Source organism: Saccostrea cucullata, unplaced genomic scaffold, assembly GCF_032062105.1.
Source record: "Saccostrea cucullata isolate Sc308-1 unplaced genomic scaffold, CSIRO_AGI_Scuc_v1 ctg148, whole genome shotgun sequence".
In the NCBI taxonomy this organism is placed as follows: domain Eukaryota; kingdom Metazoa; phylum Mollusca; class Bivalvia; order Ostreida; family Ostreidae; genus Saccostrea; species Saccostrea cuccullata.
The window spans coordinates 437,621-454,719 of NW_026931262.1; the positions used below are offsets into that span (position 1 = coordinate 437,621).

The window sequence follows — 17,099 nt, forward strand, 5'->3', positions numbered from 1 at the left end:
TGCCAATTCAATTTTGTCTTGTAAACATTAAAAGTGTGTTTTAAATACTTAAATTTTCTGTCTCTAATTTGGAAAAGTCAAGTGAAACAATGGTCACTGCTATGAAATTGATTGTTTCTTTTGACTACCATATGATATATTTTGTCTAATTAGAAAATTTCAGTACAGTTAAACTGAAAACAAAGATATCAAGTGTTTCCAATTCATTGAGTGTAGAAGTAAAGTAGTTTTAACATAAAAAAAAATTAACGATCTCAGATAAATTGAGTCACTCTGCTTAACAGTTCTAGATGTAACAACACTGCTGTACATTATTTGTCCTTTGATGGGCCAGGACACAAAGCCAAAGATGTTTATGTTCAAGCAAGACTTGATAATATCTTTTGTAGTGAACTATGCTTTTGGAAATTGATCAAGTAACTGCAAAGTGGCATCTAAATCTGAACTGTATCATAGCTTCTTTTGTTCTCTCTCCAAGAAGATAAATCCTGTTAATGTTTGATGCTCTCAGAACACATTGCCAACACAGTATAACATACCCCCAAATTGTTATGTGCCAGTCACCTCAAGTTTCCTATATTTATGCACATTGCAAGATCACTTACATGCACTTAAGAGATTGTTTTGCATAAAAACATATTTGTCAATTTTCAGCCAAATGTGCAATTAATACAAAGGAAATTCAACAATGCTATTCCATTATCTGGAATTATAGTGCTATTGACTCTCTCTCTCTCTCTCTCCTCTCTCTCTCTCTCTCTCTCTCTCTTCTCTCTCTTTCTCTCCTCTCTCTCTCTCTCTCTCCTCTCTCTCTCTCTACAATTTCAGTTATGTTTCATGCTTAGATACTAACATTCTTATCACATTTTGAGATACAGTTGAACTTTGATATCTGGAACTCTGAAATCTTGAATACCTGCATGGACATGTTATTAACACTGTCAAAATGAGAAAGTTCTGCTACTCATTCTTTAAGTCTTTTACCCCTGATTTCTATCTGTTTTTTTTCTGGGTCCCATTAAGTTTCAGATGGCAAGGTTTGACTGTACTGCAGAATTTTGGAATTAGATTCCAGATTGAAATTTAGCAAATCTGAATTAAATAAAATTCATGAAATACTTGAACACTTTCTCGCAAAACCCATAAAATAACACTTTCTACCAATAAAATCACCATTCTTGATTCTCCATTTGACAGAAACTATTCAGAGAAAATAATACATTATCTACATGTATGGTACTTCATTTAATTATAATGTACTACCTTGTAGTAATATTTAAATTTACTGGGTTGATGTAAATACAAAATTTTGTATTTGCTCCATTCAGCAATATTTAAAATATTCACAACTATTCTGCCCTTTCATGCTGGCTCTCCACTTGCCCCCCAGACCAATTTCAGTTACAACATATTGATGCTGTTAATTTTTAGCCCAGTGTAAGGAAGAGAGAATTACATGCCTTTACCTGAGGGTTAGGTAGGGAGACCCGCCTTCGGCTGTTTTGTTGTAACATTTTGAGGAGGGCCATTTCCGCATTGTCTTCGTCGTAAAATTCCTTCACTTCCTTTTCGTCGGGGATGGCCTGTAGAGACCTTCGCCGGGGGCGATGTTCGGGCGGCTTCAGAAAATTCATTTTTCTTCGCGATATTCCAGCAAAAAAGATATGTTTACAGCCTCACAAAATAAAACTGTACTCCAAAAAATTCCTTATTCACTTTAATGTCCTTTGTCATGAAAATTTGCTTCAGCTGGCTTATGATAAATCCCTCAATAAATCACAAGAGAATCCACCCTGAAGACACGCACAGTCTCTACTGGCAGTTAATTAATACAGAATCGTAAGACAGTGGATGCAGTAGATAGAATCAGAAGACTATGGATGCAGAAGATATTTTTCCCCTTTTCTATGAAGCAATCATAACAATCAATCATCATAATACACAGTTAAATGGTTTGTCAAAGCTTTAGTTCAATTCAGGGGGACAAGAATTCAATTTCCTGGAATTAGATTATCCCAGTCTCCAGTGGCTCTGTCAATCATGTACTTGACAGTTCCTGAAAATAAATTCTACTCTACAAACCACTCTTCTTGTGTCCTATGAGATATCTCTGAGAAATACGATTTTGTCACTGAATTTTTATAATCCTTCGAGTTCTAGAAAAGAAAAATTTCTCCAACTCTATGCTGATCTTGACAAATATATCCCCAAAACTGGAATATTCAATACCTTTTAAACAATGTATTAAAACATCAATGAAGGTCCCTGACTTAATCCTTATCTGACATGAAAACGAGTCCTGTACAAGACGTGATAAAAAAGAAATTCATAAAATGGCATCTTTTACGAGCAATATATAAAATATTTTACGTGCTGTCAACAGTAAAAACTCTTCAAGTCTGAGGTGGTCTTATGATGTTCAAATACTCTCATCAGAGTAAACATCATAAATTACACATAAAATATTTTATATGCTTCTAATTCAGTTCTACCCTGATCTAAACACAGAAAAACATCCAAATATGAAACTGACATAAAATCTGAAATAGACCAATATTTTTGTATTCCTAAATTAATCCGACCTTATGCTAAACGAGGCAATACACCCATATAAGAACCTGTCATCAAATCAAATAAATTGTCTAATGCTTCCTTGGTTTGAATTCCAAAAGCATACCCAGACCTGAGAATAATAATGGAAAACACATAAACCCCAGACATACAATAAAATCCCAACTGCCTTGTATTCCTATAATTATAACCATGCAGTTAACCTTAACTACTTTTCACTTACGTTGCTTTTCTAAAATAATTCAGATATACCCAATAAACACATGCATGCATGTATTCCTGTTTCCCTGTGTTTAACAACCAGTACTCCTTTATATCAAAAATTTGAATGCCAGCAGATTAAAAGCAAACATTTCAACAACAAGAGGTATGCAGATAGGCAAAAAAATTGTATGCAAAACACCTACAAGAGATCAATACCAAACCCCTAATAGCACTCAGTATAGATGTATCATCCCCTTCAGTGAACTGACACCACAGTTTTATGAGGTGTTACCTGCCATAATTAAAGGTTACACAGTACCTCTGTTGATGTTTTCCACTTAAAACAGTTAACGACCTTATCCTCTTACATATAAGTACATTGTACATGTACTTCTTGTTCAAATGATGAACTAGTATCTCCTCCAGATTATGAGAGATCAAACAATGAACCAAAGAACCAGTTCAAACTGTGAACCACCTTACTGCAAAGAATTCTTGTTCAAAAATAGGCTACTTCCTACAATAGTATTTCAGTTGAAACCATTTACATGTTTCTACAGGATATGAATACCGGATATTTGTAGTAGTTTACGAACATTTCAAAAATGAAATTAAATTTTAGTACGATAATTAAGAAAATCAAATAAAACTTTTATTACATTGCATAAAAATTTTGAATATTGATCAAACACAATCTCTCCTTAACTCATGTACTCCAAATTAATACACCAACTCCAATAACACTTAATCCTATCCCACACAACGTACTAACTGTACTATATAGGACTTTATCTATTACACAGTGACACACACAGACAAATATCGTAATCCACTATAGGTCAAATTCCTGATTACATCCATTATATCATTTTACACCTGTAGATCAATCAGGACTTAACAAAGTGCAGCAATGCTTTAGTCTTCCCCAAACACAATATTTCAATATATCAGAAGATTAAAGAGGTACAAATTCCATGATGCCTGAGCTTCCTTACTCCTGGCTCCCAGATGTTTAGGTGAGAGACTGAGCTACAGAGGAAAAACCAGCCACAATTCAAAGGTGAACTAATTGATGTGCAACTGAAAAACAAGAAGGGGGATGATTCGGCTACAGAGTGGTAGAAAGCCTGCACAGGATTCTCGTGTTGTTGTCAGCCTAATCCATGTAAACTGTCAATTATCAAAGCCTACAAAACACCACATCCAATTCTACCCCATTCCTGGAATGTTGTAACATATTCCCTAATGATCCATACAATTTAAAGCATCTGCAGAACTTTATGAATTATCTATTAGATGTTGTATTACTTGGTGTGAGATATTTGTAAGAATTTCTCTTGTATAATTCACCCCTGGAAATCAAGCAAACCTTACGCCATACCAATCTGCATTTTTTTTATTAGACATTGCTATTTTTTTATCTTTACGTAACCTGTTCTTTTACTCTAGCTTTCTTTGTAGCTAACAAATGAGAACAATATATTACAAATTAGATGATACTTTGACTCATCCAACTTACTCCATTCAAAGAGTTGAAATTTGTAACGTATGTTCATACATAAAACTAAGCTTTAAAATAACCTTTCTACAGAACACATGCTGTATCAATTATTAACACACTCTAATTAATATAAGGAGCCAGGAAAAAAGCATCATAAAAAGAGACTGATTGAATCAAGTAAAGACTAATTAGACCGAAGATAATGATGGTCCTGATTCCTTTATAAATGCCTCGAAAAAAATCTATACATTAAGTTTATGCACAAATTATTGCCCAGGCACTGGAAGTTAAAATACATGTACTTAAGAAGAAGTAATGCCTCCTCAATAGTGTTGAAACAAAATCCTACTCTAAACCACACTACAATAAAAAAAATTCCAATATCCATTAAACAGTTCACTGAAATGAACAAAGAATGAATGAACTCAGCATTATAAAACACTGAAGAAACTCAACTAATTCCCAGTACCTTTGATGCTTGGATTTAATAATTTTTCCTGTACTGACACTGACCAAAAGATAATTTCCCATATGGTGGCTATTTACCTGGTATTAGTACCTTTGAACTACTTGTGAATAACAATCTATAAATCATGCAGAGAGAGAAGCAAATACATTGATCACTATAGAACTTCCACTAATGATAAAAGAACAGGATGTAAGACACAGCAATGCTGTCAGAGTCTCCACAATGATCAAAATCCTTTAATTACTTCCGACATCCAGCCCTATCCAAACTTTTGATTATCCTGTCTTCCACAACTTCACATTCCAAATGTCTACTATTTGTTTTTTATTCCTTTAAAATCCAGTGTATAAACACGTAAGGTCCAAAAGTTCAAAGAATATAATGACGACAGAAAACATACATGTTCTCTAACACAAACTTGGACTGCCAAAAGACACATTTGTAAACCTTGTTGATCAAAATATCACGAGAAAAGTGTCGACTCTTAATCCCTAGCTGTTTTCTCTTTATTGAAAACTGCTTGATCCATAACCAAAGACCAAAACCTACTGAAAGAGCCAGCAGGTTAGTTCACTGGCCTGCCATTGAGACAGTCTATTTATATACAGCTAATAAACCAAAACACACTAATACGATAATACTTAGTCTAGTACTTATAAACAAACCTGTTTGGGGGTTGATCAAAATATCAAAACCTTTGACAGTGTAGGCAAATGTATAACAATTTTAGGTCATTTAAGGATACACCAAAGGCTTTTTTCAAGATTTTTGTCAATTTTGAGATTTTTGGCTAAAAAAACAATGCTAATCACTGTTTTATAATGCATGTTATTGCTGGTTATTGAATGGTTTTCTAATTATTTAACAATAATCAAACATAAACACTAACACATGTGAATGTGCCGTTATTGAACTGCTTCTGAAAGGAGCAATAAAAACCTATCACTAGCCACACAGAGGCTATCAGTAATTAAACTACAGGGACTCTAGATTTAGGGAAGGAGTAACAGGTCACTAATGACCATGAAATAGGAGGTGGAGGCCTGCCATTTTGCCGGGAAATCTTTCTGATTCAGAATTGAACCTATTTTACTTCATTAAAAGCACCTAAACAAGAAACATATTGACGCAAGCGTCAAAAATCGGCCGCAAACCAATTTATTTAACTGTTGAAATTATTTTTGAAACTGAAATTTGCTGGATTTTTTTTTAATTCTTATATATTTTTCTGTTAAAATATGCTCGTGGCACGAAAAAAAAAATGCATGCGACAATGCCGATTTTATTCATAAATAATGCATGTACAATATTACACGTATAGGCAATATAAACTATGCATAGTCCTCTGCGTCTCTGCACTCAGTTTGATATATTTAACGAACTCAAGATTGTGAGTTTGCTGTTTAAGTTGTTTTTACATAAAACGTACAAAACTAAAGTTTAAACTTAGCTATAGTTTTGACTTAATAAAAACGCAACAAATATATAATATGTGGGGCTCCTAGCTCTATCCTTTAGAGGATGTTAAGCCCCCCCCCCCCCCCGAACTCCTTTTAGATCCACCACTACATTTCTTCTCTTTCAATCTCAGTTTTTGTGTTGAGATGTGGCGGTAAAGTGTTTGGCACATTGTAAAACGCGCTCTATCCTAGTCTCCTGGACGAACATGTAATATTTTTTGCTTTTAAGAAATCAATATTTCGTCATATTTTTGAAAAAAAATCTATAGGAAATGTTCAATATACACTTCATTTCAAATAAATACAAAATATCCTGTTTTAAAAAAGAGAAAGTAAAATTGTTTATTTACAACGCGGACTTTGTTTTAGACTATGCCTAACAATCGTATCAATTTTCTCCGCACTTCAGTTATATCAGAGTTTGTCAATCAGGATTGGATGAAATATTTACCCCTTCATTTATAAAATTTAATTTTACGATTATTGTGCTTTTTCTTAACGTTTAGACAATCTTTGTTTAATGTTGACTCTCCAGCGATATGAACATGATAAATGTTGAATATTTTTATTCAAATTGTTAACTCCGCAGAAACGCACAGTGACTTAAAACTTTCATATCAATTTTATTCTTGTGAATCATAGGAATTATGGATTAAGTTTCCTGATCAATCTTGTGTAATGGGCTCTCAATTGTGGTATTATTTAACTCTTGTGACCAATTTCTCTGAAAACTCAAATGTGTGTTCACAAAACCCCATATCCCAATAAATTGGTAACATTGAAAAAATGGATGTAACTTTTGAATAAGAAGATTTATCAAAAATAAATATAGTTTTAAATTTTCTACCAAAATTTTGACTTTGAGAGTCAAAAAAATTTTAAAATATAAATGCACAAATATTAATAACTTTTAAATTAAAAATGAAAATTAAAGATCATTAAATAGTATATTTATGATATATATATATCTTTATGAAAGAATTACTAAACTATAACTCTGTCTATATTCAAATAAATATATGTTTATTTTCCCAATAGTCAATTTTATTTCTCTTAAAAATTAAAGAATGTATATTTAGATATATAATAACTAAACTTGCTATATTCATATTCCTCTGTAATTTAGTTGATATTCAAGACCAGAAACCAAATATATATCATGATTTTATTAACCTTACAACCATTATTAACCTAATATGATCCAATGTGGGAAGTAAAAGGTACTCACAGCAGAGCACTACATTATCATACTCATGAAAATTAAAACAAAAGTCCCCAGAGCTTATACCAGTACAAATATAAGATTATAAAGTTCCAAAAATTTTCCATAAAATTTCATACCCTACTAACTCAGTGACTGATAATTTTTTGAATTTTGAAATATACCTAAGATTTCAACTTTCATTTTCTTCCATCTAAAATAAAATCCTCTCCTGATTTAGGTTTCAATAATATTAGGAATTTCTGCATGGCTTCTGGATGTGAAGCAACTGTCAATCAAACTCCTACATAGCCATCAATCTTCTGGAAGGTATATTAAACCAATATTGGTAAAGATAAAGAATCCATATCACACTCCAGAGAGAAAACAGAACTTATATTCTTCTGATACCGGTATGTATAAGAGAAAAAAATAGAGAACCGCAAAACTGTTAATGCTAAACTTGACAAAATCACGCACAAAAAATATAGACACAACTTCACACAAGAGCTCCAAATGTAAACAATGTTCCAAGAATGGAACCTTCACTTAATTATCCATAGAATCAGCACAGAATCAGATAACCTGAATAATAAACACAATCCTTCACAGACAAACATACATACTCAGACATAAACAATAACACTAGTCCAGGAAGAACTTGTCAATACAATATTATTGTACATCCCAATGGTAATGTAGGTGATCCTTTGAATGAACATCCAATTTCAAAGAATTTCCAGTCCACATTAAATCATATTTTTAGCAATAACACAATGAAGCGGCTATGAATATCAGTCAATATCTGTGATCTTGTCAAATCTCAGAGTAAACACACTCCTAGATTGGTTCGGCTCCAAAACAATGGATTCCCCGTCAAGTCGCAAAAAACATGTAGCAACCAGTAAACAGATGATTTTGTCTTCCTTAAATAAGCATGTATATTATCAATACTGACACATTAAACATACAGAAATCTGCCCAGGTGTGTCATCCAACAGTTCAATTTACATATAATTCCAGTTAGAATGGAGTCATTGGTACAGAAAACATAATTACAGGGATTCAATCTGCCGACAATAAATTCATAGAAGGCTTACCCAACACAAAGAATTCATTAATTTCATATCAATCCTGAAGTACCCAACATTCCTTTGATTTTTTTGAAATAATTATCAACATCCTTAATTTGATAAGCATTGAATGCTAATCATTCAATTCATTCGTTAAATATGATAATATTACATAACAAGCACATCAGGCTCTGTTTTGATGCTATCTTTTCATCTTATATAACAGAAAAATATCAAATCAAAACAATTTTTTAAAGTATTCCATTTTGGTACAGTACTGAGAAATTTCAAAGAAAGATGTAGGTACTTGTACATTGTATAAACTCTGATCTGTTGAAATTTTCAATAAGAACCAACCACCAAAAAGTTTACATTTGCACATTTGAATATATGCTCAAATAAATATCCAAACAATCATAGTGCAAATTTTTGTTGAGTTTTTGTACTGTTTTTCCCCTTTTATAAATGTACCATGACCTTTTTTCTGGTTTTGGACTGACTTTGTGCACACACCCATACAATAAAATGCTCAATGAATTTGCCATAGTCTATTCAATTGAAAACTAAGGTTAAAGAATATATATGAATGAACCTGCTATGGTAATGTAGAAAAGTTTTTCCTTATATTAATTATGGTCATGCACTGTCAAGACACTTATTTTAAATGTCACATTTTCTGAGCTTTATTCTTGAATGCAGCAGCAATTTTCCTAACTTTAAAAGATATGCTTTAAATATAATCTTGGGTGCGTATCATTACCGCTACATTTTTGAAATTTTCATTACCGCCACATAGTCATTACCGCTCCAAAAAACCTTACATTACCGCTACATAAAAAAGTATACATTACCGCTACATTGCCTCTTTCGTTAGCCAGCCACATATGCTTGTACAGTACAACCTATAAATGCATAAGACCCATTCTCCCTGCTCACCACGGGGAGGTGAAAGTAGGACTTTGAGCAGATGTTTTTTTTTTTATTAAAATCATTTTTATTTCATAAAACACTCAATCAAGCACTGTTCATCGATAAAATTCTAAGTTTTGTCAAATGTTTTTACTCTATTGCTAAACCTTGAAAGCCATTTGCTTGACATTTGTTGTTTTCTAAATTTATAACCATCGATATAAGCCGGCATTCCCTAGATTTGTAACAAACTTCTCAGTTGTGGTCATAATGTTAATAATCAAATTTCGACTGCAGAGTTATTTATATAAATATACTCATTCTGATAAGATTGTGAGTGAACTCTTTTGATTAGAACTCATATACCGAACCATACCTGGCTAAGTCGATATGTAGCGGTAATGAGTTGTTTTGGGCTGATTCAACATGTAGCGGTAATGAGTTGTTTTTGGCCGGAAAAATGTAGCGGTAATGATCGGTCGAGAATCTGAAAAAATGTAGCGGTAATGAGTTGAAATTTTTGGTAATGTAGCGGTAATGTTGACCTCCCATAATCTTGTTGAAAATCAATAAAACATGTTGTCTGCTTAAAATGTAATGATCAAATTAATCTTTCAGCCTGTTACAATTCTGATATCCAAAAAATAATGCTATAAATATCTATTAGCAACAGTATAATGTTTTTTAAATTTCCAAAATCCAACATCCTACTGATCTGTACAGTTCAGTTTATACTGTATGTTCACTTATAAAAGCAGGCTTCATATTTTAGCGGCTTAATGGCACAGACAATGATGCGCTAATTCATGTAAAAAATCATTTATAATATACGATACACAGTAGATACATGTGTAGCATATTCAGGTTTACCACAACAACCCCATATCCACCGATTGTGCTAAATTTTGAATATGCCAAATTATGATATAGTAATTTAATGTCAGGGACAATACAAAGGTACTCCACAAAATTTAAATGCAATGGACACACAAAAAAGGACTTTATCAATATAAGGTGGACATGATGTTTTGTTATCCCTGAGTGACAAATTAACTTTGTTATCTCATCCAACTTCCTTACGAGTTAGGTCCAGTTCTCCTATAAATGACATGATTGAATTAATGAGGGCTTTGACCCATACAAGGATCCTGCCAGCCAGTTAATTAAATCAGGGAAAGCTGAATTGCCCTGATTTCTTCTTAGAATACCCTCTTTGAATTCTATACTCATGTTGCTTTATATATCAAGCCTTATTGTACTCAGTAAAAAATCTATACTAGATCCTACATGGCCCAGAACCTTTTGGATTTACATGGTGTATATGGATAGTTATTTGCAAGGTCTGAAGTCCAGGTTACAAGGATTAATGACATCTTTCTTTGACCAAGATGGATTTTAGGTTCTGTATAATAATCTAGAAAGTTGCAATACCTACTTGAAAAAAAATGAGCCCAAAAAATGAGAAGTTATTCTATAGAGAAATAAGAAAAATCTCTTAAAACTAATGAACATTTAAAATGTTATCTTATAATGTTATCTTAATTGAGATACAATCATCAATGAGGACACTCAATTTGGTCATTTTAAATGGTCAAGTTACCAGAATATTCCTATCCTTTTATCAACAGGACATTATAAATGACCATATAAGAAAATAAGGATTCAGTAGCAAAATCTAACATGATCTTGACTTTTTTTAGTTGAACACCAAACTTTGGTCAAGGTTTTATTCTGAATACACTATGTCTGTCCTGGAAAATATGTCAAGTTAACACTGTCCATTCTTAATTGTTCATCTGAAGAAACAGATAATCACTAAAAACTCTGTACAACACTGAGATAATAAAACCCAATTATAGAGACCTTCTTCGTGTATAGTCACTTGTTTTCAGTTTGGTTTATGGGTATCTCACGGCTCCATTACTGTCAATCAGCACTCTGCTATGTGTTTATTACTTTCTTCTACCATATCTCCATCACATAATTAAGCTTTAATAAGTTTCTGAAACAATATACTTGTTCACAACGTAATTGGAAAGGGGAAAATGCATGGTTGGTCTGGGAATTGAACTCAGGACCCAGGTCAGGGTACTCTAACCATGCACTGAGCCAAGCAGGCCCACAATCCAGGGCTCATATTGAAGTTCACAAAATCTGTACCCTGGTAAACTTCCATCTCCAAATGAGCTGTAGAAAGGGCTCCAGGAATTTCAAACACAAAATTTTCATTTCCCTTCTACCACTAGTGATTTGATTGACTGTTTAATATCAATTTTAGATCTCTACATGTGTGCTGCTTCCAATAAAATCCTGGACCTCCCCAGAGAAACTTAACTATCAGCATGATCAGGAGATACATTGTACAATTGTAGTGCCAATTTCTTTATGAAGAACACACTTTTTAAAAACTTGCATTCTGTTGGTATCTACTTAAGCCTACATCTGAACTAAAGAGAGAGACTGAGTGGCTTCTTTCTCTTCATCTTCACTTCAAGGTCAATTGCAATACAAATGAAGGAGGAGAAAGGAATGGGATTCACTGATGTAAAATTCTTACACTTCATATACCAGTACCTTCATTTACATACTTGATATAAAGGAAATTTAGAATGTTAGGGAAACTAGAGGTACTGTGAGCAATGAGCTCACTAAATGATACCCCCGTCTCCCATATGAATATTATGGCAGTGTCCATGTTTTGCTATGGGAAACCCAAAATATGTGTTGGATCAAAAAGTAAAATAGGGGGTGCACAATGGCAACATGTAATAAAGATTCTGTGAAAGTCTCATCAAATTTCATTCAGTGGTATGAGAGGAGTTGTGGATAAGAGATGGGTACCCCAAAGCGTAACAGATGGGTGGACAGACATACCAATTACTATATACCCTCCCACTTTTCAAGTGGGGGGTATAAAAATGCTTCCTGTGGTCACACTTTCTGAGACTGAAAACAAGCAAGATGGGTCAATGCCAAGATAGGGACAATTATACAGGAGGCAGAAAAATGCCCTTTAATGGTTCAGAGGTCAGCCAGAGAATCTGACCACTGCACTTATAGTGACAGTCTGTATGGGGGACCTGACAACACAATCATGTCCCTTAAGGTCAATGGTCAGGTGGCAAGGGAGACTGACCAGTGTACTTATGACTCTGTAAGACCTACCTTAATTTATTATAAGGGAGGTGGGGAGCACAATCATGTCCCTTAGTGCCAATGGTCAGGGGAACAAGACTGAACAGTGACCACTGTACTGAAGACAAGGTTGACCTGCCTTCCTCAACCATATTTAAGAAGGGGGACCAGGGAACACACTTCCCTTATAATGCCAATGGCCGGGAGATTATAAGAGAGACTGACCTCTGATGACATTGTAAAGAGTACATGCCTTAGTGCTGATGGTCAGGAGAACAAGAGACTAGTAGACTGACAGATGACACTGAAAGACCTACCTTAGCGGCATGAGAAGGGGGGCCCGGGAGGGAGCCCCTCCGCTTCCTCTGTTTGTTGATCATCTTGATCACTGCGGTCTCATCCATGTCATCATCCTTAAAGCTGATGACCTCGTGGTTATCCGGGATCACCTGCAGCGACATCCGACGTCCCCCGGGACGGGTTTTGTTGTCTTTTCCAAAAAACTTCTTCATTGTGTGCAAAGATCTTATATAATCCACACGTGGAAGATAAAAATATCTGCTTCCCCCAATTATTATCACACATATGCGATATACATCCTGTATAGGGGTATTTGCTGCTCCAAACAAACTTTCCTTTCCTCTGAACGAAAATTATCTTCTCTTTTAAATATAAGATTGCAGTGTATACTCCAGATGTATAGAGGATCGGGGAATATCCCCCAGTATACACACAATCGTCAAAGAATATTGCGTCAATCCACTAACCTGTTGCTCTCTTCTTGGCCCGGAATATCTCGGAATATCTCGGAGATCTATACAAGTAAATTTTACTGCACTCAAATAAAGGGCTTTCTTGACCTAGATTTCAAATCAAATTTTCTTTGAAGATGCATTCAGGTTTCATATTTACAACACAAAATGTCAAACGCGCACAGTTTTAAATCACCTCTCAGTTTGTTTTCAGTTCTCGTCTAGGGTCTGAATGGCCGGATAAATAAAAGACTGTAATATTCCAACACACAAATCTATTATTAATTTATTTCGAAGGACAAGTTAATACTTTAATGCCCAACTAATTAAATGCTCCGTAAACAGTGGGTTTTAAGTTTACAGGCAGGATCAAACCGGACAGGTCTTAAACAGTGTGTCGATTCAGCAAATAGGATGGGATTATCTGATCTGGTATTATCAAATTTGTACAGTGTACAAGTTAGATCTTATTTGACCACTAAACTGCTATCTAAGTATCTTCCACTTGATGCAGGGTTTTATCTGTGGATCCTTTACACCTTGAAGTATACACATGTAATCAAATATATATATATACCCTGTCCCCAGTAGTCACACAATGTCAGATAGAAACCGCCACCAATCAATGACAACAATAGGAGACTAGTCCATTAGAAAAATGAAATAACTAGCGATTCATTAGCTCCAATGCAAAATACACCATCCATCCTTAAAGCAAATTCCAAATAGAGATTCTGGTAAATCCACACAGCCTGAATCAATTACAGCTATAATTAATTTCTCCAATTAAATGACAGGAGCATTACATAACATAGTTTGTTTACAAAGTCTTTGTCAGAGGGCTCCTTATACTGTATGGAGTATTTCCAAGATGAAGTACTCTAAGTACTAACTTCCGTTCGGCACAATTTTCCTTCTCGATCCTCCTATCAGAAGTTACGTACCTTTTCCGTTACGCTGCACTTAAAATTGTACACAATTAATGTTAAATGCATTCATCCACTTGTATCAACAGAAACTATTTAAAACAATGTTAAATACTTCACTTCACATGTGTTACAATATAAGCATGCAACTGTGTGCATGCCTTTCATTCAATAATGAACAATATGTATACTTGTAGGGCACTGTGCAGTTGTGCAATTCCTAATTCCTTTATAGACAGGTTGTCATTAACTTCCAATTACTTAAACCACAAAAAAACTCATAGTTCCTCCACACTCAATGTATAGAATTAAGTTCTGATATTGACTCTGTAGATTTCTGTTACCACATCATCACGGTTTTCGAGCTCTTTAAGTCTTTGATCAGCTGAGCTAGAGGGCAGAAATCACCAATCGCCTTCCAATAATTAATATCCCAGCTTCTCCGCAGCCCTACTTAATGCTGCTTATTGACTACTCATTTAACAAATTAAAAGCCCAGCAAAAGGTTCCTCCGAACACCTTAATGTATATACAGCTGCGTGCACATAATGATTTGTCCAGAATATTAAATTTTTTTGAAATGCTTATTCTTTCTTGCAGTTTCACATTTAGCAGTTGAATCTTCATCTGCCCTAGTATTCCGCAACTAGTGTAAGTTCTGGTAAATGTTCACGCCTGTCTCTGAAGAGTTAGATCTGAATTAACGCTTGTCAATACACAGTATAGGTTTTTTTTTTCAAACACTGAATTGCGTTGCAGTTCAGTGGGCATCGACCGGTAATTTTGCAGTAGTTTATTTTGCAGCACTGAGGAACTTAAGCTTGTGTGCATGTATAGACCAGAAGTTTACAAAGGGAGGGTTTCTTGTAGATTTACTCAAACCAAAGATATATCCCCAAGGAGAGAGAGAGCATAAAAAAAGAAGAGGCATTTTGTGTATTGAATTACGTCCAATATTACTTCTTGAGCAAATATATGGATCCAGCAGATTTATTTCTATTCACTGCAGACATAACTTTTAATTATGACGCATTGATCTCGTATTGATCAGCATTTAAAAATGTTTTCTATACGATTCCTGTAATTTCAATGCAATTTTACCATGAATCTTATCATTTAAACCATCTTAAGTATAACCCTTCAGTAAATCCTTCAAAAATATGATTTTCAATTTAACGCAATTAAACTAATTTTCTTCAGTTGCTATTTTTATTCATGAAAGGATAATATAGAACCTGGTGTAATACAGGCCACACCAATTTAAATGTTTGCCAATCATCTTTCATAGAAAAAAATGGGATCAAGCAAATTATTTTTTTTTCAAACATTACATGTATATAATGTTTATGAAATACAAATACAAATCATATTGCTGGAGTTTACCAAAATGCTAACAATGTCATAGCACATATTTTGCTAGTATGATTTTGAACTTTTAGATGAAGTGTTAAATGTAGAATTAAGTTTAGACAGCCTAAAAAGGGAAAAGGACTTCTTCAAATTTGAATTATTGATGTTAATCTTTGATTCCCCCAGATTCCTATAGATTACTTTTTTCAAATATCTGTCCATATCTTGAAATTATGATTGCTCAGAGGTTTGGAATAAAACTGATAAGCTTTTCACTGAAAAAAGTTTTTGTTATATATTAAATATACTAAATTTTATAGCATATATTTAAAATTCAATGCATTGAAGTAATAGCACAAATTCAGCATTATCACATATTCTTTGTACTCATTTATAATGGTGACATAAATCAAACTTTGTCAGTTTTCAAGAATTGGTACACAAAGGATAGCATTAACAACCCTAAACATTAATTCAATTTAATAATTTTACATTCACAGTCAAACTTGTGATCTAATCAATAATCAAAATTAAATCAGAAAAGTTTTCAAATGCCTAGAACATCTTGAATCCCCTTCTCATAATGAAACATTTAGATTTATTTGAGTATACATTTTAAAATATCAATAAAATATTGTGTCCCAGCAATAAACTGTGCAGGAATGTTTAAAAGAATGTTTTAATTTCACTTGGATATTACAGTCTTCCAGTTATGCTAATTTAATCAATACATTTCATTCAATACACACAAAAATGCTCCCTATCTGTTGATTGATAAATATAGGCTTGAGTAATGTTTTATTGTTTGTTTAATGTCCCAGTCCCAAGATTTTTTCACTCATATCATTCGCAAGTGAATTAAGGCTGAACAATGGTGTTTCTATGCAAATTAGCTAATAAAAATGCATAAATTGTATATTTGATGTACAGAAAAAGTGTCAATTGATTTTCTTATGCATACTTAGTACCCACAGTATAGTAATACAACTGCACATTATGACGTCATTGTTCTTTCCCATTCAAGGTAAGAAAACACATCAACAAAACAACGTCGGCACAAGGGCATGTCCTATTTAATTTAAAGTAAATATTGTAAAATATTAAAGAGAACATTCTTAAAATTAAAAAAATTGCTGCACAAATCCTATGCATTTTCTTTATCGATAAAAATTTTATGAAACTTACACTAGACTGAATTTTTTCCCTATTTAAACTTAAAACTGTACAAATAATAACTAAACAATTGCACTGTCGACATTTGTGCAGCACTATCTTAAATCCTTTGAATATCCTTCGTCTTTTTATACCTTGTTTCTGTAAAACAAAGTAAAGTATGCCCTTGCGCCGAAGCGATTTTGTTGATGTTTCTTATAAACTTGTGTAGTAGAGATCTATGACGTCATAATGTGCACTGGCTATCACATATCGTTGGTACCAAGAACATATTAGAAAACAAGTCTTAACATTTTCCGTGTAGCAGGTAGAGCAATTATGAGTTTTAATTAGATTTTTTACATTGAAACTCTTTACGTAGCCTTAACTCACTTG

General features: G+C 33.6%; 1 protein-coding gene across 5 annotated transcripts in view; it reads right to left on the reverse strand.

Annotated features, from left to right (window-relative positions):
- The window catches only part of LOC134232016 (uncharacterized), a 72,395-nt gene extending 57,689 nt beyond the window's left edge, over positions 1-14,706 (reverse strand). Inside the window, exons 1-2 of one of the 5 annotated variants that reach the window (XM_062713977.1) lie at positions 8,033-8,047; positions 1,467-2,056 (exon numbers count right to left, since the gene is read on the reverse strand). In XM_062713977.1, coding sequence (XP_062569961.1) covers positions 1,467-1,634 — 168 coding nt within the window. In that variant the 5' untranslated portion in view covers positions 1,635-2,056; positions 8,033-8,047. Of the gene's footprint in view, positions 1-1,466; positions 2,172-2,229; positions 2,247-8,032; positions 8,048-8,506; positions 8,549-12,840 lie in introns of those variants that run through there. The other 4 variants (XM_062713978.1, XM_062713975.1, XM_062713981.1 and 1 more) reach the window with 4 other exon arrangements.
- Between the last annotated feature and the right edge of the window lie 2,393 nt (positions 14,707-17,099).